The sequence below is a fragment of the Leptidea sinapis genome, chromosome 7 (assembly GCF_905404315.1).
Source record: "Leptidea sinapis chromosome 7, ilLepSina1.1, whole genome shotgun sequence".
NCBI classification, from domain to species: Eukaryota; Metazoa; Arthropoda; class Insecta; order Lepidoptera; family Pieridae; genus Leptidea; species Leptidea sinapis.
Genome location: NC_066271.1, coordinates 11,837,730 through 11,862,030, shown reverse-complemented (window position 1 = coordinate 11,862,030; position 24,301 = coordinate 11,837,730). Strand labels below are relative to the sequence as shown.

General features: G+C 36.9%; 1 protein-coding gene across 2 annotated transcripts in view; it reads left to right on the top strand.

Annotated features, from left to right (window-relative positions):
- The window catches only part of LOC126965261 (aquaporin-11), a 37,703-nt gene extending 19,241 nt beyond the window's left edge, over positions 1–18,462 (top strand). For both annotated transcript variants that reach the window (XM_050808761.1, XM_050808762.1), the window contains 4 exons: positions 280–402; positions 1,843–1,994; positions 9,522–9,660; positions 16,584–18,462. In XM_050808761.1, coding sequence (XP_050664718.1) covers positions 280–402; positions 1,843–1,994; positions 9,522–9,660; positions 16,584–16,807 — 638 coding nt within the window. In that variant the 3' untranslated portion in view covers positions 16,808–18,462. The remainder of the gene's footprint in view (positions 1–279; positions 403–1,842; positions 1,995–9,521; positions 9,661–16,583) is intronic.
- The last annotated feature ends 5,839 nt before the right edge of the window (positions 18,463–24,301 follow it).

The window sequence follows — 24,301 nt, the reverse complement described above, 5'->3', positions numbered from 1 at the left end:
CCAAAAAAATGCATCAAGCCATGCCAAAAAACTTGTTTAACTTCAAAGAAAAGTGGTAGTTCAAAAAGACTCGGCAGTGTTAACTATAACCAACAGCAAGCATTAGCAACCTACAAATAAGACTTAAGGATATGTGTAACAGGATTAAGTAGTGTTCATAGCTTGAAATGCTATACTTTCACCACAAAACTTGTCTAAAAACACCATGATTGCGTGTTTTCTGCTTACTCTTCGCCTTAATCTACGGTCATATAGTAAATGTTTTGAATGATATTTCAGTGGCCGACAACTTTGGTGTCGCGACATATGCCGTATTTCTGTTTGCGCTGACGGTGTGGTGGTCTCTCAACTGGGGAGATGCTACAGCATGTCCTTACACACATCTAGAAGATATCATTGAAGGTAAGGAATAATGTCTTATGCAACCAGTTGGAGGCTCCTTTGCACCGGAAGCCGATTAGATTATGGGTACCACACCGGCGCCTATTTCTGTCGTGAAGCAGTAATGTGTAAGTATTACTGTGTTTTGATCTGAAGGGCGCTGTAGCTAGTGAAATTACTGGGCAAAATAGACTTGACAACTTATGTCTCAAGGTGAGGAGCGCAGTTGTAGTGCTGCTCAGAATTTTTGGGTTTTTCAAGCGGCACTGCATGGTAATGGGCAGGGCGTATCAATATCCATCAGCTGAACGTCCTGCTCGTCTCGTCCCTTATAGTCACACTGGTAAGTATTCAAATTCAAATATTTTTATGCAAAATATGAAATATTATCACTTATTGATTCAAAAACTACCACCTATTCCAAAAGGTATGCCTCAGACCTGAGAAGAACGGGCGCAACAAACTCAGCGGACTTATTTTATAAAAATATTGTTACAATGTAAAATCGTACAATAGAATTTATTATTTAATAGCCTGAGGGTCGCTCCATTCCGAATCTATGGTATCCAATTTGCCAATTTTAGTACCTTTACCACACAAATGTTTTTTAACAATTCTTTTGAATTATTTTTGAACACTTTTTGGGATCTATTTGTAAAAATATATACAGCGCGCCACAAAAGACTTACTAGCTCGACTTATGGCCGTTTTCAATAACCTATCTACCCGTAGTTTAACTTACGGGTACATTGCTGTCACCGTTTAATGCTAAGATCTTATCTATCCATACTAATGTCAAATATAGTTATAGTCCAATGCTATCTGTCAATAGGTTATTGAAATGTAAGTAAGCGTAAAAGGATAGATTTGTCTACGTCTAGTAAGTTAAACTAAGGAACGATAGGTTATTGAAAACGGCCGTTAGTCGAGTAGTAGGCATTATAAGTTTTTTGTTTGTTCCTGGTGTTAACATTATGGTTATGGCAGTTTCTAGAAAATTTACTTATCTGCCTATGTACATACATAACATTCAAATAAAATTTGAAATCAAAATTTTATGAACTATGCGGGACTCGAACCCACAACCGAGCTAACCGTTCGAGTGACGTGTCGTCATAAAATCTTGTATGCTTTGTTTAACTCTCAGGTTGTGGCTTCATCTACAGAATTCACTTTACAGTTGATAAAATTTTGTTTTCAAATTTTATTTGTGTATTAATCCTAGAATTGAGGTTTATCACTTTAAAAACATAACAAATTGTTTATATTTGTTAAATAAATAAAAGAATATTAAATGTATTTTAAAGTTTGTAATAAAAAATAAAATACAATTTATAAATAAAATGCAATTCATAACCTAATAACCCTAGAACCCAATGTCTAACGCGCCAAAATAAGTATTCCCTTCTATCAGCACTCCCGGAGTGCAACCCGTAATTTTTTTTATTTTTATCTTTATAGGTAAAGGTGATATCCGGCAAGCTCTACTTAAAGTATGGGCGGAGTTAGCAGGAGGAATGCTTGTGTTCAAGTATGTACAACTGTACTGGGCTCTCGAGATTTCGGACACACACAAAGACAAGGCTATTGAAGATTGTACAGCTGATTTACAGGTTACTTATTCGGATTCTTTGAGCTGAAGAGAGATGAATGCTTAACAACTATTATTTGCATATATCGCGTTGAGATTCTTGTATGTTCTTCTCACGAGCTCTACTTTTCGGAATATATGGTATAAAGTTTGTTTATAAAGTTGATTTTTTAGACAGTAAGGAATGAGAAGTTCCTAGAATAGTATTTCATAAGCCCTGCCCTCAAATTCTGAGCGGCACTACATTGCGCTCGTGACCTTGGGGCATAAGCTGTTAAGTCTCATTTGCCCAGGAATTTAGCTACGGCACCCTTCAGACCGAAAAACAATAATGCTTATTCGTTACTGCTTCACGGCAGAAATAGGCGCCGTTATTAAAGTTTAAAAATATAATATCGTTGTCTTGAAACCGTAGCACAAGATATGCCTAGAAGTTTGGGGAAAGATAATTTGTGTAAAAGTTTAAAAAAAATTGTGAACTTAGATTATATACATGTACATATGTATAATATAAGATTATGATATATTTATAAAGCGTATTGAGAGTGTGAAAACACGTTTTATGTATCTTATGTTATATAAAGATTTTGTTATTTGTTTTGGATCATGTTGAAAAAGCATTTACATCGTCATTGTCAAGTCGATGTAAATAGCCGAGTAGTGTAAGATGTATGTTTGTTCCTGGTGTTGACATTGCATGTGTGCACAAACAGTGCAGTATTTAAGGAATTTTTCATGGAATGAAGTTCATTGCACGGTCTTTTCAGGCCGCTACGACATGGACACCTTCAAAGAAAGCGCGTACATTCTACAACCACTAGACAACGCTCCTGTCGTTCCCCCGGTGTTTCAGGAAAGAATGGACGGCGATTAGGTGTTCGTCTGTTCCTACATTCCAAAAAATAAGCCATATTACTAGTAGGTTCTTGAATAACTATTTTCCTACCTCACATAAATGTTTAACTAACTTATATCTTCAGACATTAATAGGCCTTTCTGCTGCTTTAAAGTAGGTACGATTATTAGCCTAATTTCTGTGGCCAATAACCTCGAAACTAATTGCGTTAACGTTAAAAAATATTAAAGTCTAATTCGCCTGAAAGTGGAAAAGATAGTCCGTAATTTAATTAATTTGTCACCTGAATTTAATTTAATTATAAAACATTTCCCCCGCAATGACTCAACTGTCCCATTATCGTATTGTACTTTAGCTCTCAACAGTTCTGTCGCTCTTAATTGAATTTCGCGTTTTAATATATTATTTACACGTTAAGGATGTTGGAAATGTATTTTTTGGGATAATGAAGCTGTTTTAAGCAGGATAAATGGTACAATTACAGACAATTAAGCGTAAATTTCAAATATGAGGATGTGACTTATAAGCCTAAATCAGGACATATTTGCCAAGGTTATCTCTTCTTTTTCTGGATGAAGCTTTCAGAGAACGACCTGTTCTGTTTCTATTTGATGTGGCTAATTTTATTATAAACTAGCTGAACCGCCAAACGTTGTTATGCCATATAAATAAATTTTAGAGTTAGACCGTTTCTTGGACATTGCAACATTACTTCTTTTTTCTGAAAATGAAATAATTTTTCTAAAATAAACGTAGCCTAAGTTACTCCTTATTACATCAGCTACCTGCCAATAGAAGTCCCGTCAAAATCGGTCCAGAACATTTCATAGATTAGCCGAAATAAACAGACAGACAGGCAGACAATAATTCTAAAAATATTATATTGGTGTATATATATTCATATACATGTAGTAAAAAACGGTTATTTCAATATTACACACAGACACTCTAATTTTATTTATATGTATAGATACATTTTATGACAGACGTAAATGAACGCGCCCTCGGCCAATTTGTTTACATTATAAATATACATTTATTTAAAGAAATCCCAAGAAATCGCCAAAATAGCGCATATCTTTTCTTGACGGTTTATATAAAGCTTATATTATTACAAAAAATTATTATATATCTACATTATAATATGAGACGATAATTTATTTTTTCTTTACATATATATTTTTATAGACAGTGCGAAAAAAAATCACCAAATTCACCCCTAACATTTACAGTTGGAGCCATGGTGATTGTTCAATCTAGATAAAAAGTTACGAAAATTTATTAATTATACGCCAATACTATTTAACATGACATAGTTTTGTTAGCTTTGGAAAGAAAATTGTATTTTTTGTAATAAATTAAAAATGCTTCTAATTCTCAATTAAATATATGGCGATCTTGTGCGAGTGAAGTAACCCAGCTCCGCTCGATTCCTCTCAAAAGCCGTTGGCTCGGTCCCCAGCCTTAATATTACCTGATATGAAGTGAAAAACATGTGTTATTCTGGTGTGTGAGCTATATTATTGTAAGGTTTCATCACAATCCATTCAGTAGTTTTTGCGTTAAAGAAGTTCAAACATACATCCAGACATACAAACTTTCACATTTATAATATTAATAGGATATATTAGAAATACAAATAAAATGGTATATTGATCACTCAATTTGCTTGTTCGTAAGCTGAGTCAATAGATTTTAAAAATGAGTTTGCACTCAAATCACGATCCAAGATTTGATATCTTTCTATCGTTGTATGAGTGCTACAATAATAAGATCCTTTCCAGACAAGGCAGCGTTTTTGTAGACGCTAGCACTAGAGTCCGTTAGGGAACAAATTAACCCTGTATAATATTTTACAGACAGTTAATTTATTTTATGATGGGATGAGACGAGCAGAACGTTCGGGTGATGGTAATTGATACGCCCTGCCCGGCATCAAAACTGCGCTCGTCTCAGTTGCCCAGTAAATTCACTAGCTACGGCGCCCTTCAGATCGAAACACAGTACTTACACATTACTGTATCACGGTAGAAATAGGCGCCGTTATGGTACCCATAATCTAGGCGGCATCATGTGCAAAGGAGCCTCCCACTGGTATAATTAAAAGCAAAATCCTTTACAATTGAAAAATAAGTGGTTTATTAAGATTAACACTAACATTAATAATATTGACACACTTTTACACAAATTATCTTGCCCCAAACTAGACATAGCCTGTACTATGGGTACAAGACAACGACATATTTAATACAATATACTTACCTACATAAACATTCCTAAATACATATAAACATCCAGGAGTCGGAAACAAACATCCATATTCATCATATTATAAATGTTTACACTGGGGCTTTATATGTAGATATAGCACTGTTTCTCAGATACTTTGGCACAATAATAAAATTATATTTTCACACACAAAACTTCCGTAATATTATGTAACGGAGCAAAATTTTAGTAGTACAAAGGAAACGTTATTATTATAAGTGAATGGTATAATTGAATGCAGCTCTGTATCTGATGAATAATTAAAATTAAGTCAGCTTTTGTACTTTTTAATGATTATGTGAAAGCAGCAACCAGCGTTTGCTCGCATAGATTATATTTACGTTGTAATGTTTACATTAAATTGGATTAAATAACATTTGCTACCAAAATTTATGAAGGATGCGGGACTTGAACAAGCGACCTCGACGGAACCCGAACGTTGCGTTGACCTTATCAGTGTTTTAATTTTTCCCCTCACTTCTGGGATCAATTAAATTAATTTCATTTCATTTTAAAAATAACATGATGCTTAAATTGGTGATTTTTATAGTATTAATTTTTGTAGCGCGGTTAGGGTTCACGTATACACTTTTACGAATAAAAGTCGCCTTAGCTGATGTTATTGCAACATCGCTTATACCAAAGAGTAGGGATGGATACGAGGTATTGTTATACTCTAGTATAAGTGCGAGAAAATGAGGTCCACCTCTTTGGCATAAGTCTAATCTGATTTATGCGCGTGTGTGCGTTATATTAGGTGTTATGGCGGTGTTGTGATGTTAGTCAACTGATAGCAACTGCATAGGGATGCATTATTAAAATAAACTTGCATCTTCAATTTCAAGATCATTGAAATTGACGTATAATAAATAACTAAACTCACAATCACGCTCAAAAATTGTCTGAAGCAAAACTCCGCCTACGCATTAGGCAGAGTTTTCGTTCAGTTGTGTTTCGACCGCACTTTGAATACAACGGCACGCAATTCTTTATCATTGCATGTAATTGTATTCAAAATATTCAGTTAAACTGTCCAAATAACTGCATATTCAAACTTAAAAAGATGGAGTGTCATTTCAGGTGAGTGCCCCTTTAAATTAACAAAATAATGTAACTTGAATTTTATAATCATTTTGCTAAATAATTACAATTCAATTGGTAAAACAAAATGTTCCTTAAAACATCCGTACAAGAATGTTAATTGATTTCATATCATGGTAGGAAGTTGTTTATTGAAATATATTTATACATATGTATCCTATGTATGTAAATCACCTATGCTTTTTTTTATGAAAATAAGGGACAAGGCGAGCAGGACGTTCAGCTGTTAGTAATTGATACGCCCTACCCATTACAATGCAGTGCCGCTCAGGATTCTTGGAATACCCCAAAAATCTGAGCGGCACTACAATTGCGCCGTCGTCACCTTGAGACATAAGATGTTAAGTTTCATTTGCCAAGTAATTTCACTAGCTACGGCGCCCTTCAGACCGAAACACAGTAATGCTATGTAGTATGTCACTCACCTGGGACTGGGAGAGATCGTTGAGTAGCGATAACGACGCATAAATATGCTACCATAACTCTTGTAAACAAATTGTAACATTATTTTTTAGTCCATTAAAGAATTCATTAGAATAACTGGCTTTAATTACTGACTAACTACTTAACATTTTCCTTTCATATTAGCGAAATTACTGGACTATGAGACTTAATATCTCAAGGTGTCTATTGAGACACAATAACTATAGAGTTCAGAAGACGGTGAGATTTTTACGTTTTTGAAGATCCCACAGTCCAGCAACAAACTTAGAGTGTAAGAATGTTAAGATGTGTGGGATAAATAAAATACCGGAATTCTGAATGTGTCTGTTCTTCTGAAATACTCTCCATTGGCAAGACGAGAACAACCGGAAATAATAGTCCATCAGACTCACCAGGATGATACCACGCCCGACATATTATTGTGCCATCCTTCTTCATGTATACTCGTCTTGATAACTTTATCAGCAATTGCACTGGCAAATCCTTTAGTTTCCCCAAAGAGGTCACCAAATCGTAGCCATGTCACAGACGAAGTTGAGTCTACCTCAGGCCTGTAGAGAGCCCGATAAAACGGACCATGAAGCTAGATTCCGTGTACTAAGTTAAACCGGTTTTCGCCTCTTTGGATAAAGAGAGCGGAGTAAGTCCATATTCTGCTGCCACAATTTCTCGATGCATCACCTATTCTTTGCGTAGGAAATATCCCTCAGATTATGCAACTCAAGGTTATGCAGGGTTTTGGCACTTAGAAAGCCGCGACATCCACATTTCCTATCCTACATACGGTATGTTGTAAGCAGTTTACGGACTTTTTATCTAAGGTGTCAAGCTCGGCCCGAATCTATATTAGTATGCCGATTATTATTATATTAAGTTTTTTTTTATTACGGTTAGAAGTAATTAAAAAGCTGTATGAAATATGCAAACATGTTAATTTTAATCTCCTTTCATTTTACCAAAAATTATCCAATAGGCACCCATATATTATATTTCTTTCATCAAAAATAAAACCCTCTAAATTTATAATTTAAATTCAGAAACACTTAATTGTTTAAAACCTCAAATCAAATTAAATTAAACTTCTCTTTTCTTTTACGAATTGGTTATTCAAAATACGATAAAGTTTCCAATAAATTAACAAGAATCATCGGAGTTTTACGCAATAATTGCTTTTTAATGAGCAGTCTAACTATACATGCATCGACTTTTTGTTCAGTGGTATTTAGTAAAAATTGTTTTCATTTGTTTAAAGTCTTTGTAATGTTTGTCAATGGTTTATATTGTAATTCTGTTTTAATTGAAATCACATTATCCGATACATTAAAGATATCGGAGTGTTCAGAAGGGCTGTTCCTACCGCAGATTTCAAAAAATGTGAAATGACCACATTCATAATAATAAGATGGTGATTCCTCGAGTTAAAATATTATCATCACCATCTGGATGTCTAGGGATATTCGGTGCGGTTCAAGGAATTTTCTTCCAGGTACAACAAATCTGTGGAATGAACTTTTCTTGCGCGGGGTTGTTTGTATTTTATATTTTATTAATTGTATACACCCACGTAAACGGTCAGGTCATACAGGTCTTTGTCCTCCAATTCCTAAAAAACTTTGTGTAATCTTCTTACTTCTTCTTAATACTTTCCGTAGTAAAAAGTCTTTGCACTACTTACAAGAAACTTGTAATTGATGTTAGTAATATGTATTTTACGACACATTTTCCATAACTTAGAATGCTTTCTTTACTCTCGTTTGCAATAGAATTAAGGGTCGTTTGATATGGCGCTCGAATTTGCGGGTGTGGGAAAAATGTTTTCAGTTTTGGGGATCTTTCTGCGAAACACTAAGCTTTATAAAACTTAATTCAGAATGCTGTCTTTACTCTCGTTTGCAATAGAATTAAGGGTCGTTTGATATGGCGCTCGAATTTGCGGGTGTGGGAAAAATGTTTTCAGTTTTGGGGATCTTTCTGCGAAACACTAAGCTTTATAAAACTTAATTCACTCCACGTTTCAATTACTTTTTGGTTTTTTTTTTGTTTATTTTATAAGAGGAAAGTAAGCTGAAGACATTTTTGTAGTTATTTAAATTTCAAAAATCGTGGTTTCTTTTCGTTATGACCCGGTCTTTTGTCATATAACTTCATTATAAATTAGCTTCTACCCGCGGCTCCGACGTTAAATTTGTACATTGCCTCGGGAACTCTTAAACATTTCAGGATAATACATTTTTTGTCCCCTGAAATTTTTGTGCAGAATTTTATACTGTACTATGTATTTTGTTATGTTTTGCTTCAGATGAAATGCGTGAAAAGGTTACTATTATAGATACAATAATAGTACACATAAATAGATTAGCGCATAGATATTTCTTGCAGAATCCAATCTTATAAGATACAGAATAAATTTCTCTTAATTTTATTTACTTACTTAATATACTCAAATATTTATTTCGAAAATTTAGTAGATAATTTTGATGTATTTTATTATTTTATTTATATTATAATCGTTACATTCATTAAATTTAATGAATTTCATAACATCAGTTGCTTTCTTCAATTACCTGAAAAATACATCAATATATTATGTATTTAAATGTTTTGCAATTTTTATTTTTGCATTTTTATTTTATACACACAACTTATACAATATGAATCGAATCTTCACTTCACCAACAATTTTATCGACTGGATTTATTTCGGCGTACCCCAGGGCTCGGTGTTAGGTCCAATGATGTATACATTCTTCAATTAAGGGAAATTATTAAGCAATAAAGACTTCTAGCATTACCATATTTTACGAAAAGGATTCAATGATAAATTAGAGGGAAACATTTTATATTAAATTGAGATAAATAAACTGATATTTCTTTTTACCAGGTTCCAGTGATGTACGGTGCAATAGTGGAAGGTGTAGCAACGTGTATGTGTCGGATAGCTTCAAGGGCCCTGGGTGACATCAATCCTAGGTTCGCTACAGCAATAGACTCCTTCATCGGTACTTCACTCGTGGTTGCTGGTAAGCGTTGATACTTATCATATTTATCGTTTAAATATTTATGTGAATTGAACTTACTTGTTTGTATGAAGTGCAAATAAAATCCAATATTTTCGATTCACAGTAGGATGCGAGTTCACATGCGAATCACGATTCGCTACTATGTACGTTTTTAATACGTTCTTTTGAAAAGAGATACTTATTTTTATTGAATTTTTTGAAATTTTTTATTGATGGAGATACAGGTCGCTGACAGATAGAGAGACAGATAAGCGGACGGTCAGTTTTTTCTAAGCGCCATTAATTTTTATTTAATACCTTCATAAACTCCTTAGTATCTAGTAAATCCATTTATTTGGAATTATTTTTATACTATCTTAATGAGTTTAGGTGAAAAGCATGAAACCCCTTCTGTAACAATTATAGATCTTATTTTTTTCAGCTTGTTGGTAGGTGACCACATATTAAGGACGAAACCCCTTTCTTGCATGTTGCCAAACACACGTCAAATTAATTGTAATAATGGTAAAACCTAAATTTCTACAACCAGTCGGTTAAATAGCTTGTTTCATTTGCATGAATTTTGCAGGAGCCTTTTTTAGAGACACGGTTTACACCTATAGCTATGAAGATGATAGCCAAAACGCAGATATCAACTTATCCATTTCGTGCAAAGTTAACTTAGGAAAAGGTAGAAACTGTAAATTTTATTCTGAAGCATCGTGCCACTATGGATGTCAAGTGATTGCATGTTAAATGTTAACTAGCAATGTTCGTTATAGAATTGAAATTTACTCATGGTTCCCTTCGTTCTCCTGCCATCAAGTGAACCTCGCAGGCTCCAATTTAGTCGTTTTTGTAATTGTATATTTAACTATTGTTCTATTCAAACTAATGTAAGGCATGGAATATTTACATTACAAGGTATTTTATTTTCAATGTATACAGTTGCAGCTGTTGAAATGTTAAATAAAACACAAATATAAAATAAAACTTTGAATAGTATGTTTCGCCATATTTTAACGATTCTTCCGTGATATGAGTCCCATGCTCAAGTGAACTACAAGATAATAGATTGTGTGGTTGTATACGGTGCAAGTAAATGTATTTTGTACAAAATAACATATTAATATCAGCATAAAAATCTAAAGAAAAGAAATTCGAAAGAAAGTCGATTGACCCTAAAGGCCATCCCTGCAACTTCCCGCTCATTCCATACATTGAAATTGTATGTACTTATGACGATTTAGAGCTCTTCGAGCTCAAAAATATAATTTGTTGCAATTTTTTGATTCTCATAAAGAATCTTTGAGTTTCAATTGATCGAACTCGGAATTTCGAAGTTATTCCGTAAAAACACTTTATTCGGTCTTCTTTCGTCAACGTTAAATCATGAATGAATCAACCGATTTTAACCGGCTTGCTGGCGATCGACGTGGTTTATTGATGTTAAGAGCTGATAAGTTTTTGAAATCGTTCTGTAGAGTTTTCTTTTAGATTCTCAATGAGATCATAGAGATTTTCAAGCCTTTTCGAATGGCGCCAACCGCGAATAAATCGGTCGAGCTGTTCAAAAGTTATAAGAGGTTTACATACATCCATACATACACACACACACACATACATACATACATACAGAAGTGCGGACACCATCGCGGGAATAGTCATAGAAGCTTCCTAGCACCTTAAAACATCGAGATCTGATGGAAACTCAATTATTTAAAAACGATTCCAATAACTACCCGAATTTTTTAAATTTTTAAATTTTCTTAGCGGGAAGTCAGAAAAATCAGTTTGATATATATTAGTAGTAATAAAAACCCCTTTGTCAGGTAAGTATGGGGTTCGAACCCAGGCTCCCTCTCAGGAGCTTAAATCTGGCGTATTTTTTTTTTTATGGAATAGGAGGACAAACGAGCGTACGGGTCACCTGGTGTTAAGTGATCACCGCCGCCCACACTCTCCTGCAACACCAGAGGAATCACAAGAGCGTTGCCGGCCTTTAAGGAAGGTGTACGCGCTTTTCTTGAAGGTACCCATGTCGTATCGTCCCGGAAACACCGCACAAGGAAGCTCATTCCACAGCTTCGTGGTACGAGGAAGAAAGCTCCTTGAAAACCACACTGTGGAGGATCGCCACACATCCAGATGGTGGGGATGATATCGTAACTTGTGGCGTGTCGTGCGAAGGTGAAATTCGGTGGCAGGAATCAGGTTGAACAGCTCTTCGGAACACTCCCCGTGATAAATGCGGTAGAAGACACACAATGAAGCGACGTCTCTACGCAACGCCAAGTGATCCAGCCGTTCACAGAGTACTGGGTCCCCGACAATTCGAGCTGCTCTGCGTTGCACGCGGTCAAATGGATCGAGCTGATACTATGGTGCGCCAGACCAGAGATGACAGCAATACTCCATGTGAGGCCGGACCTGCGCTTTGTAGAGCGCTAGAATGTGGGCCGGCTTGAAGTATTGCCGTGCTCTATTTATGACGCCCAGTTTCTTTGAAGCCAGTTTGGCTTTGCCCTCCAGATGGCCACGGAATTGGCAATTGCTCGAGATTTCGAGACCCAGTATTCCGATACTAGGCGAGGCTTTAAGGGAAGTGTTCTCGAAGAGCGGTGATACGGCAAATAGGGTTTTTTTAGTGGTAAACGCGCAAACTTGAGTCTTCTGGGGGTTAAATTGGACAAGGTTCAACTAACCCCATTCCGCGACCTTCTCGAGAGAGGACTCGATAGAAGACACAAGTTTCACCCGGCACTGGTCGACGTTTTCCCGAGAGAGACCTGCATGGCCCGTGTATACGGCATCACCAGTGCTGTCGTCTGCATAGCAATGCATGTTGGCGGTGTCCAACATATCATTGATATGCAGAAGAAACAGCGTGGGAGATAGCACACAGCCTTGGGGCACTCCAGCGTTCACGGGCTTGGGATTCAAGCAATAACCGTCGATAACGACCTGTATGCTGCGCCCAGTGAGGAAGCTGGAGGTCCACTTGCATAAGCTCTCGGGAAGCCCAAATGATGGAAGTTTTGCGAGGAGCGCCTTGTGCCATACACGATCAAAGGCCTTCGCTATATCCAGACCAACTGCCAGGCCTTCCCCCTTGCTTTCAATAGCCGCCGCCCATCTGTGTGTTAGGTATACCAGAAGATCGCCAGTCGACCGACCATGGCGAAAGCCGTACTGCCGGTCGTTGATCAACTGGTGACCCTCAAGGTATACCAAGAGCTGGCGGTTAATTATGCTCTCCATAATTTTGGAGAGTAGGGAGGTAATAGCAATAGGCCTGTAGTTTGCCGGATCTGAACTGTCTCCTTTTTTTGGGATCGGATGGACAAGGGCTGACTTCCATGAATCAGGGACTACGCCTTTTGAATAAGAGTGCCGGAATAAACGCGTTAGCACCGGCGTCAACTCAGGGGCACACGTTCTAAGCACGATTGGAGAAATGCCATCCGGCCCGCTCGACTTCCTGACGTCCAACGAAAACAGAGCTCGCCTAACAGTTTTCTGTCGGAACTGTACTTCAGGCATGGAGCTCTGACACCGCGGGATGGTCGGCGGTGTTTTTCCGTTGTCGTCAAGAGTCGAGTTGGAGGAAAAAAGAGTGCACAGGAGATCGGCTTTCTCTTTTGCCGTATGGGCCAGGGTGTCATTCCTTATGTGCAATGGCGGCATGGACGGCTGGTTGAAGTTACCAAGAGCAGCTTTCGACAACGACCAGAACTTGCGTGTTCCGGTCGGGTAACTGGAAAGCTGCTCGCCAATTTTGACGACGTGCTTCGATTTCGCACGGGCGATTTGCCGCTTAAAAAATCTGGAGGCACGGTTATATTTCCTCTTCAGAACTTTGCAGTTCGGATCCTTTGAGCCCAGCGCCGCAACCCAAGTTCGATACGCCTGTTTTTTGCAGTCAGATGCTGCTTTAACTGACGCATCGAACCAGGGCTGTGATCTGCCACCGATCGGTACTACAGAGCTTGGTATAAAAATATCCATGCCCTGCAGTATCACATCGGCTACTGCAACGGCGCAGGCACTAGGATCATCCGAAAGGAAACAAACCCTGCCCCAAGGGTAGGATGCAAAAAAGGAACGCATCCTATCCCAATCTGCTGACTTGTAGTGCCAAACGCGGCGGGTCGCTGGTGGTTTGCGACGTTGGCGTCGGATAGGCACTACACTCCTGACCAGGCAATGGTCGGACGTTCCGAGAGGGGCGTCGACAGAGACCTGGTAACCATCGGGATGTGTAGTCAGCAGAAGATCCAATAAGGACGGCATGTGGCTATCCACATCCGGGAGCCGCGTCGGCGACTCAACCAATTGGGACAAACCATACGCCAATGCAAAATTATGCACAGATCGTCCTGCGTAGTCTGTGGTACGTGATCCAAGCCATTCGGCATTGTGCCCGTTGAAATCAACCAAGACTACGATTTCAGCGGAGGGGATCTGAGCTAGCACGTCATCAAATGCCGCTTGAACGCAGCCCATGAGGTGATCCGTTTCTGCGTTACCACTATGGGACCTGTATACACACGCATAGATGCGGACGCGGTCCTCTAAATCTACGCGGAGCCAGAGAGTAGACAGGCCCCTACCCTCAAAATTGCCGAGACGGCGACAGCAGATATCCTCCCTAACGTACACACATACCCCGGCATGAGGCATGAAATTATGCTCAATTTTGTACCCGGGGTACGTTAAATATGACGTATCGCTAGGTCGAGATATCTGCGTCTCCGTAAGGAAACACAAGGCCGGCTGCGCCGTCTCAAGGTGGTGGTGGACGGCGTTTAAGTTGGAGTGAATTCGCCGGATGTTACAAAAGTCCACATTAAGCGTGGAGCGGGGTGCCGTGGTGTTGCTGCCCTGTTTGTCCTGTGACATACGCGGTACTGTGCCCTCCCCAGAATACGAGGGGCAGCCCGAGCGGGAATGCTCGGGGAGGGATTCTCCGGCTCTACAAGAGCCGGTACCCTCCTGGGGTAATTTATTTTTTAGGACCGCTCTCATATTTTGTTGGGGGGGGGGGGAAAGGACGGGGGGGAATGGCCTCCGGTCCTCGACACTAACCCATGCGAAACATAGCGGCACTAGGCCGCTACTTCACGCCGGTATTCTGTGCGAGTGTGGTAAGTAACCCGGACGAGTCTGGCCCGATTGTGCTGACGTCATAAGACAGCAGCGTGACTCTCCCACTTTCAAAACACGTATTAGAACACTCGGTCTTTTTGAAATTAATTACTCTACTTCATCCCCTAATCCGTGGCCTGCTGTAATGCAACATGCGATATATATGTAGCAATGTATGTTATTCGTTTTATTATACTTATATTTTTTTCTTTGTATATTTGTTACCTAACTGCTTTTAAATAATTTTGTCATCATTTTTGATGAGGATTTGCAATAAATGAAAGATTTGAATCGACGATAGTCACCAACAATTACTACGAATCCACTTCTACGTAATAACTATAAGTAGAGTTTGTAAAAAAAACGCACCCGCTTACGTGGTTTATTATTTTTAAAAGCAAAGTGAACTCTTAGTTAACACTTAGTTACCTCGACATATTTTGGCAATAAAGAAAAAACAGACGAGGTTTAATTTATATTTTGAATACCTCACATTTTATCTTTCTACTTCAACAATTAAACGATCTTATTCCAAATATCGATTGACCAAAAAAATTCTCGCTATGTAATAAAATATTACCGAATAAGTATTTCTCTGCAATACAAATCTAGTTATAATTATTTATATTCTTCCTAGCTAAGGAATCGATCGAGAGTAGAATTTTGCTCATCATTTTCAAATCTACTATGACATGAGTGCTAACTTAAGACTATAAACATCTTAAAGCATTCTCGACTTAAGCCCGAAGTTCCCAGCAAATCCCTATTTTATTACTATGTAATAGTTTCAGGATAGTGTAGATGCACAGAGGTTTAATCCTCTTCCATTATCGGGGATAAAAGTTGCGCTTTTAAAAGCTTTCGGTGTTTTGTGCAAATATTATGAAACTGGTTTATAACTGGCCAATTTTAGGATTAGATGCTTTTATTGGTCAAATAGAAAGATAAAATTTGAGATATTCAAAATATCAATAAAATTGACGGATTTTTTCTGTATGCGGGGTAACAAAATGCTAAAAGTTAACTTTTCATTTAAAGAGAACAAACCATGAAAGCTGGTGCAATTTTTTTACTAACCCTACTATAGTTATTACGTAGTTCTATCAACATAAGTATTTTTTTTACTATACTTTATTACTTTACTACGGGGTGTAACTTACAACATTAACAACATAATACCCCATACCAACTAAAACCTCCTCTATGCTGTTAGCCATGCTTTTACAGCGACATCCGACATGGGCTGTGGAGGCCGCAAAGACTACGCAACAACAGTCGCGGTGCGTCTCCTAAGGAGACTCGAACCTCGGACCGGCTGTGTGCTTGTGGGAAGGAGAGAGAATGAAAATGAAGATGAAATGAAGAATCAACATAAGTTCCTTATTAGAATCATTATTATGCTATGCAAGCACAGTTCGGAGTAATTGCTTGACTCCATCGACGAATCAATTCGAATCTTTCATTTTTTGCAAATCTTCATCAAAAATGATTAAGAACTTATTTATGAGCAAATAAGTAACATGTATACAACAGAAAAATAATATAGGTATAATAAAATGCAAAAAAACGGGTGAAAGCTACTCGACTTTGCCTTAATAGGCACATTACATTGCTACATATGGTTGCTATGCTGTTGATATTGTAGCACATAGGCAGCAATAGAATGTGACAGGTTTTGGAAGACAAAGAAGAATGAAGTACACCAAATTTACGCGTCGTTTCGGAAAAATACTAAAGCACTACTTACTCGCTGGTTTCAGTTGACTTGATTAACACGTATTTTATTTTTATTTCAGCCTTTGATTACTCTGGCGGTTACTTCAATCCAGTGCTAGCTACGTCACTGAAGGCAGGCTGTCACGGTCACACTCTGGGTGAGCACGCGCTAGTCTACTGGGTTGGCGCATGCGCAGGTTCCATCGTGTCTGTCTACATTTACAAACTACCCGCAGTTCAGCAGTACGTGAAAGGGCCGGTAGAAGTGAACGGTGACAGTATTTGGGCGGGGAAAGAAGATTGATCACATTTGCACCTCTGTATCTTTATACTGCTATCTCATTATGTAAACAAACAAAAAACTATCTGTCTCTTAGAGGACAAGGCAGAGATAACAGACCTGCAGGGGCGGATCGATATGAGGGGTCCTTTGGATATAATTGGTCCACAGCACTTATTGAAGATGGGGATACCAAAAAATATACAAACCCGATTGATTTATTTTGTATCTCACGGTTGCAGTGTTTCCGAGTCATCTTAATAAATAAAATATTTTATTTGCCTCTTTTTTTAATAAAATAGTATTGCGACAATATATCAAAAATTATTTGATTAATTATGCAGGCCCCGAAGTGGACTAGGGCCCCAAAAAGTTACAATCCGTCCCTGTCGAGATCTGAATTTGACACCTAGTCTTGCCGTACTCACCTGGTTCTTCTCTCATATCAACACTTCCATTAGCTCAAGACTGTATTGTAACAAAATCAACTCTAGAGACATTTATCTCTTACTGGGTTGCCGGATGCCTCAGTTTATTGCTTATATTTCCGTAAATTGAAAAGCAACTTCTATATATTGCTCATTATCGCCTTCAAGCATTCATTATAAATTCAACACAATGTCTCCGTTTAATGGTCAAGTTTTATGAACAGCAATGGTCATATATTATGACAATAATTTTAGTGTGTAATAGTTATTTATGCAACTGTTGTGTTATAAGGAGTATTAAAATACGAATGTGGGTGGAAATAATAGTATCATGAGTGTTTTCATACCTAATTATCAACAGTTGCATACAAGACTTTATCTTGACCCATAATATGAATCCTCTATAAATGATTCTGAAACAGTTAGCTTACTGCTAACATTAAAAAAGCCAGTTCTAGTAACCATTTCATCATCCAAACGAGTGTTGTATTGAAATGCAGTAAAACATTACAACACTCGTTTTTAAGAAATAGAGTGTTGTAATGTTGGTAATAAGCTGTTAGAATAAGTAATAGAGGATTTAAAGCATGGGTGTAGATAAAATATTTTAAACCAATATCATATTCTAGTCACACCAGTATTAGCATATTATATTTACATGTCTCTACTTCTAACACAAGGAATACAATCTATACGTTGCAGCGTACATTATCTTTTTATTTCTCCATTGTAAAGGCCAATTTAGGTCATTGTCAAGCTTAGATAATGTATAGATAGAGCCTCTTGACTCTTAGGCAACGCATTACAACGGACCAGGTTTATTACTTAAGTGTGCATGATAGCTACGCCTTATACTGGCGATACGTTAGTCACTTTGTTATAGTATGCGTACTTTGCGTTACTGAAAATAGAGGCTAACAGTTCACCGCAATTTTTTTACGTGTTTGTAAGCTCTCAGAGTATAAATTATATTAGTTGCCAAGCATAGATTACAGATTGATTGAAATCCAAAAATATACATAAGCTACGTTTTCATTTTCGAACGAATAACGAATTATTTCTATATAAGTACTCATTGTTTATATACATTTCTGTTTCTGTCAAAATACTGCATTCATTGTTATGTTTATTTTAATTTTAATTGATAAAAAACTCTGTTATGTTTAGTTATTTACACTTTTTTATTGTTTGATAAAACTAATAAGATAAGTACTGTATGTGCTTTGAATGTAAATAAATTTTTTAATTGTTTATTTTCTTATTTATTTTGTCAATGGAAAACCTGAATCCCCGGGGACGAAAAAGAATAGGGAAGTCCCAGGCCCAAGGATGCGCTTAGAGAGTACACGAATGTTGCGACCGCTAAGTTAGTGTACTTCAGTTATTTTCACAGCATCATGACGTACGGTATTTTACTGTGGGTTCATGCTGCTGACATTGATATAGTGTTTGCTCTGCAAAAGAGAGCTGTTCGTGCTATATATCAGCTTGGTTATAGACAGTCTCTCAAAGAAAAATTTAAAGAAATAAATATTATGACTGTTCATTGTCAGTACATTTATGAAAATTTAATATACGTTCACATAAATCGTCACCTTTTGGCTCTTAATAGTGATTTTCATTATTATAACACTAGAAATAAGGTATTATTTGTAACTAATTCTAGTAGGCTTCATAAGATACATTCAGCATAGCATTAGATACAATAGCATTAAGGGTAAATGTATACACTTTTATAATAAAGTCCCAGCCAATGTTCAGGCATTATCTATAAATAAATTTAAATGTTTTATAAAAAAAATGCCCCTGTCGTAGATCGTATTACGCCACAGCTTAATATCTGAGTGATACGACAGCCTTGGACTAGATTATAGTAATTCTATAGCAATGACAATACAATATTGTATATTTTATTAAAAAGAGCGCAAAAAAAAATGCTGGGAGAGTTTCTTGCGCCGCTTCTTCTCACTCAGAGCGCCATTTGTTAACGAAGCGGTAGTAGTGTCTCGTATATTAGAAATGACATCAAAAAGAATTCTAAAGGAATCAATTTTGAGAAATTAAATGCCTTTTGCATAGGATTTCGCCTAGAGTATGGGTAACACAAAAGCTGTGAAGTTGAAATGTGTAAGTATTACTGTGTTTCGGTCTGTAGGGCGCCGTAGATAGTGAAATTACTGGGCAAATGCGACATAACATCTTTTGTCTCAAGGTGACGAGCGCAATTGTAGCGCAGCAGGGTTTTTGAGTTTTTCAAGAAACCTGATTGGCACTGCATGAAATGAGCAGGGCGTATCAATTACCATCAGCTAAGCGTCCTCGTCTCGTCCCTTATTGTCATAAAAAATCACGTTCTGAGCACAATGGGAAAAATTCTATACGGCTCGCCATTCTTAACGTCCAAAGAAAATAGAACATCTTAATTTAGCGAAAAGTTTTCTGCCTGAAGTGTATTTTTGGCACACAGCTCTGCCGAGCGACCATCAGCGCCACCCACACCATATTTTAGAGAAGGGAACGACTCGCCCCACGTCACCGCCACAAGTGGCATTTAAGTGAGCATAACGTGGGCCTGTCACGTGAAATCTACCGAATAACAAAATAATGTGCGAGCTTTGCCGGCAAATATTTTGTCCAAAATATTTTTAAGTGTATCGAGTTTACTGATTGAATGAATGAAAATAATGAATGAAGAGACGTACACAACAGTTACAAACCATAAACAAATAGTAAATGTATTCCGTCTGTCCACACTTCCCGCATTCGGCAAACCAATTTATCGAGAGCCTCGCATATATTGTGACCTCATTTCAAATAAACATTTAATTAAAACAGTCGGTTTAATTATTTAATTACTAATATTCGTTATAATATTAACGAATTAGGTGTATTACTTCATCGTGATAGAATGATAATATTAGTCTTTTAAGACTAATATTATCGGCGGCCTAAAAAGTATAAAAAGCGGCCAAGTGCGAGTCGGGCTCGCCCATAAAGGGTTCGATTGATCTATGTTTTAATAATAGTGTATTTTTTATAATATTTGAGTTGATTGAATGAAAGGTAAATTGCGGTTTACTTTTTATGACGTACTAAAAAAGAAGTACTTACTAGATCTCGTTCAAACCAATTTTCGGATGGAGTTTGCATGGTAATGTACATCATATATATATTTTTTAGTTTTATCATTCTCTTATTTTTGAAGTTACAGGGACACACACTTTACCACATTGGAAGTGTCTCTCGCGCAAACTATTCAGTTTAGCTTATCTCAATATCATTTTTGAAGACCCATCCATAGATTACACATATGGGTTTGATCAAAAAAAAATTTTTGAGTTTCAGTTCTAAGTATGGGGAACCCCCAAAACCCCCCTTTTTTTCTATTACATAATACATCGACTTACCAAGTTCCAACAGTATAGTTCTTATTGTTTCGGAAAAAAGTGGCTGTGACATACGGCCGGACAGACAGACATGACGAATCCATAAGGGTTCCGTTCTTTGCAATTTAGCTACGGAACCCTAAAAAGTCTTAGATACATAAAAGTTATAATTACCATCAAAAGAGAAGACGAATTAGCAATGTAATCATGTAAAGTCGGTATTTATTACAGTGTGGGGAAAAACGTAAATTTTAGGATATCTTGAAAATGACTCTACTACTACCAATTTTTTTTATAAAATGCTAGTTGACCCGACAGACGTTGTTCTGTATATAATAAATAAAATAATGTTTTTATATGAATTTGCCAATAATATATCATAACATCAAAAATTACTTTGTAAAATATGCACCCTGCTGTCGTAATGAAATTGTTTCACAGCAGAACTGTCAAACCGTGCCTCAATATTTTCTCTCATAGAAATTATGTACATATCAAAGGAAAAACAAATTTGTTTTTTTTATTTAATTTAGCAGCATTTTTCTTATTTATTCACCTTTTAAACCTTCTCTGGACTTCCACAAATAATTCAAAACCAAAATTAGCCAAGACTAGAAAGTCGAGACTAACGAACAGCAATTCATTTTTATATATATAGATTTATAGCAAAGTAACTTTTAGTTTTCTTTAACTATTATTTATTAAGTGTTTGCATCATCATCATCAGCCGGAAAACGTCCACTGCTGGACAAAGGCCTCCCCCAAAGATCTCCACGACGAACGGTCCTGCGCTACTCTCATCCAAAGTGTTCCGGAGATCTTGACCAGATTGTCGGTCCATCTTGTCCAATACATTGGACCAATACTGCGTCTTCCGGAGTCTTTCTTCTTCTCTACCTTATTATTAATTTGTACTCTTTAGTTAATAATACGGGTAACGATTCATGACAATTCCAATTCCAATTCTAACACTTGGTTACTTTAAGTTCTGATTTAAGAATCTTAAGAAAGATAAGTCTTTTACCAGTGGAGGCTACGTTGGACAGGATGGTGGGAACCACTAAGGCCTTTTTATATATAAGTATTATATATTTTATATATAAGTATTATATATTTTTATATATTTATATTATAAGTATTTTATTGTATTGAAACCAAAACAGGTTTCGTCGCAGCTAGTGAAATTCCTGTGCCAATGATACTCAACAGTTTATCTCTCAGTGACGAGTGAGTTAAGCTGTTGAGTAATAAATAATAATCTAAACTTAGATTAAGGATTGGTCTCCGCTGCGCTCCAAGTAGATACCCCACTACCTAAGAACAACAGCTTTTTAATACGACAACTAATAGATGCTTGTGTTCACACTCAATGGCATCTTTTGACACTAAATTTTTAACCTTCTTCAAAAAAAGGAGGTTCTTAATTCGTCGATATGCTTTTTTATGTTTGTTACCTCAAAACTTTCGGTTGGGTGAACCGATTTTGATAATTCTTTCTTTATTTGAAAGCTGTTGCTTTGGGTAATTTGGTCCAGATCTGACAATGGCATCCATGAGAAAACCATAAAGATCTTAAATTTGCTATTATTACGTATAGCAAAGTGGATGATAAATTAACGAATAACTCAATATCGCGCCAACCAATTTCGATGATTCTTTTATTGGAAAGGATATACTATAAAGATAGTTTGGTGAGAGTGCTTAGGTTTTGATTACGGAATTTATGACAAAGTAACGGAACTCTTCAATTCTTAGGAGAAAATTAACGATACTCGGCCAAAAGATACAAAAGACTTGCTGATGATATGTGAACCCAATGTCTTTTTTATTTCTTGTAGTATTCTTTTTAAAATCTTTAACTTCGCAACCCGGCATTTTGTTGTCTAGTTGGAGCGAAGTGGAGACCTATCCTAAATCTAAGAATTTAAAAGATAATTCAAATATGGAGTATTGCTGTCATCTCTGGTCTGGCGACCCCAGTATCAGCTCGATCCATTTGACCGCGTGCAACGCAGAGCAGCTCGAATTGTCGGCGACCCAGTACTCTGTGAACGGCTGGATCACTTGGCGTTGCGTAGAGACGTCGCTTCATTGTGTGTCTTCTACCGCATTTATCACGGGGAGTGTTCCGAAGAGCTGTTTAACCTGATTCCTGCCGCCGAATTCCACCTTCGCACGACACGCCACAAGTTAGGATATCATCCCCACCATCTGGATGTGTGGCGATCCTCCTCAGTCCGGTTTCTAAGGAGCTTTCTTTCACGTACTACAAAGCTGTGGAACGAACTTCCTTGTGCGGTGATTCCGGGACGATACGACAAAGGTACTTTCAAAAAAAGCGCGTACACCTTCCTTAAAGGCCGGCAACGCTCCTGTGAATCCTCGGGTGTTGCAAGAGAATGTAGGCCGTGGTGATCACTTAACACCAGGTGACTCGTACGCTTGTTTGTCGTCCTTTTCCATAAAAAAATGAGTGGTTAAATTGTTCAGTAGTAAGTAATAATCTAAATGATAATTCTAATTTATGTTATAAATTCTATGATAACTATAATAAATACCTTACTCTTAAGTCCTACTTACTTTGCTGAAACAGATGTTGATCTGAAACTACGAGTAATTTGGGTATAGGACTGTCAATCACAGTGCAATTGCAAGGCTGGTCACTTATTAAATAGTTAGTTAGTTTTGGGTGATTCAAGAATCCTTAATGGCACTGGACTATCATGGTCTGGAGTGTCACTTACTATCCGGCGAACAAGCAAGCTAATCTCGTCGCTTATACCATAAATAAATTTTCTCGATTTCTCTGTTTCAGAATTTCGTTCACTGCTAAATGCTCGAAGTATAAACGATTTATTTAAGGATCTATTCATGTTATTAGCTTAATTGCTATGTAATTACTATCTTTGTGCAGATAGAAAACTAAAACTATATTATGAAAGTCAATCTAACGCAGTCCACGGTTCACGGCTGATTTCAAATTACTACTAATTCAAAACTCGTAATTTACAATAAATTCAGTTTGCTACACCGCTTTTCAAGATAAAAGGAATTCATAATGAAATAGTACAAATATGTTTCAAAGCGAGATCGTTCTTGGCAATTTAATAATAGATGTAAAGGTATGTTTAGAATTTTATATATAGTAAGTTAATACATATTTAGAAACTATTATTATTCTAGCTGACCCGGCAAACGTTGTTTTGCTATATAAAGTATAATTCACGCGATAGTTTTATAAGTAATAGAATATTGCCTATATTATAGCCTGTACATCATTTTGTTCTATTGTCAATAGTTTTTGCAGCGCAAGCAAAAATAGGTTTTCGATTTTACACCTTGTGTTACAAAATAGCAATTTTATTACGGATCCCTAATTTTGAAAAAAAAACATAGCCTATAGCCTTCCTCGATAAATGGACTACCCAACACTGAAAGAATCATTCAAATCGGACCAGTAGTACCAGAGATTAGCGCGTTCAAACAAACAAACAAACACTGCAGCTTTATAATATTATTTTAGATTTAAGGTACGTTTTGTGGTGAAAACTTCTTTAGACGCGTTGGGCACTTTATGCTGGGCAATAATTATAATTTCTATAAATTACAAGTAAACGATGCATTCAAAGATTTTCTTAAAATTACTTGCCTCGTCTGGGAATCGAACCGACTGAAATGTAAAAAAAACTACTACTACTTTTATG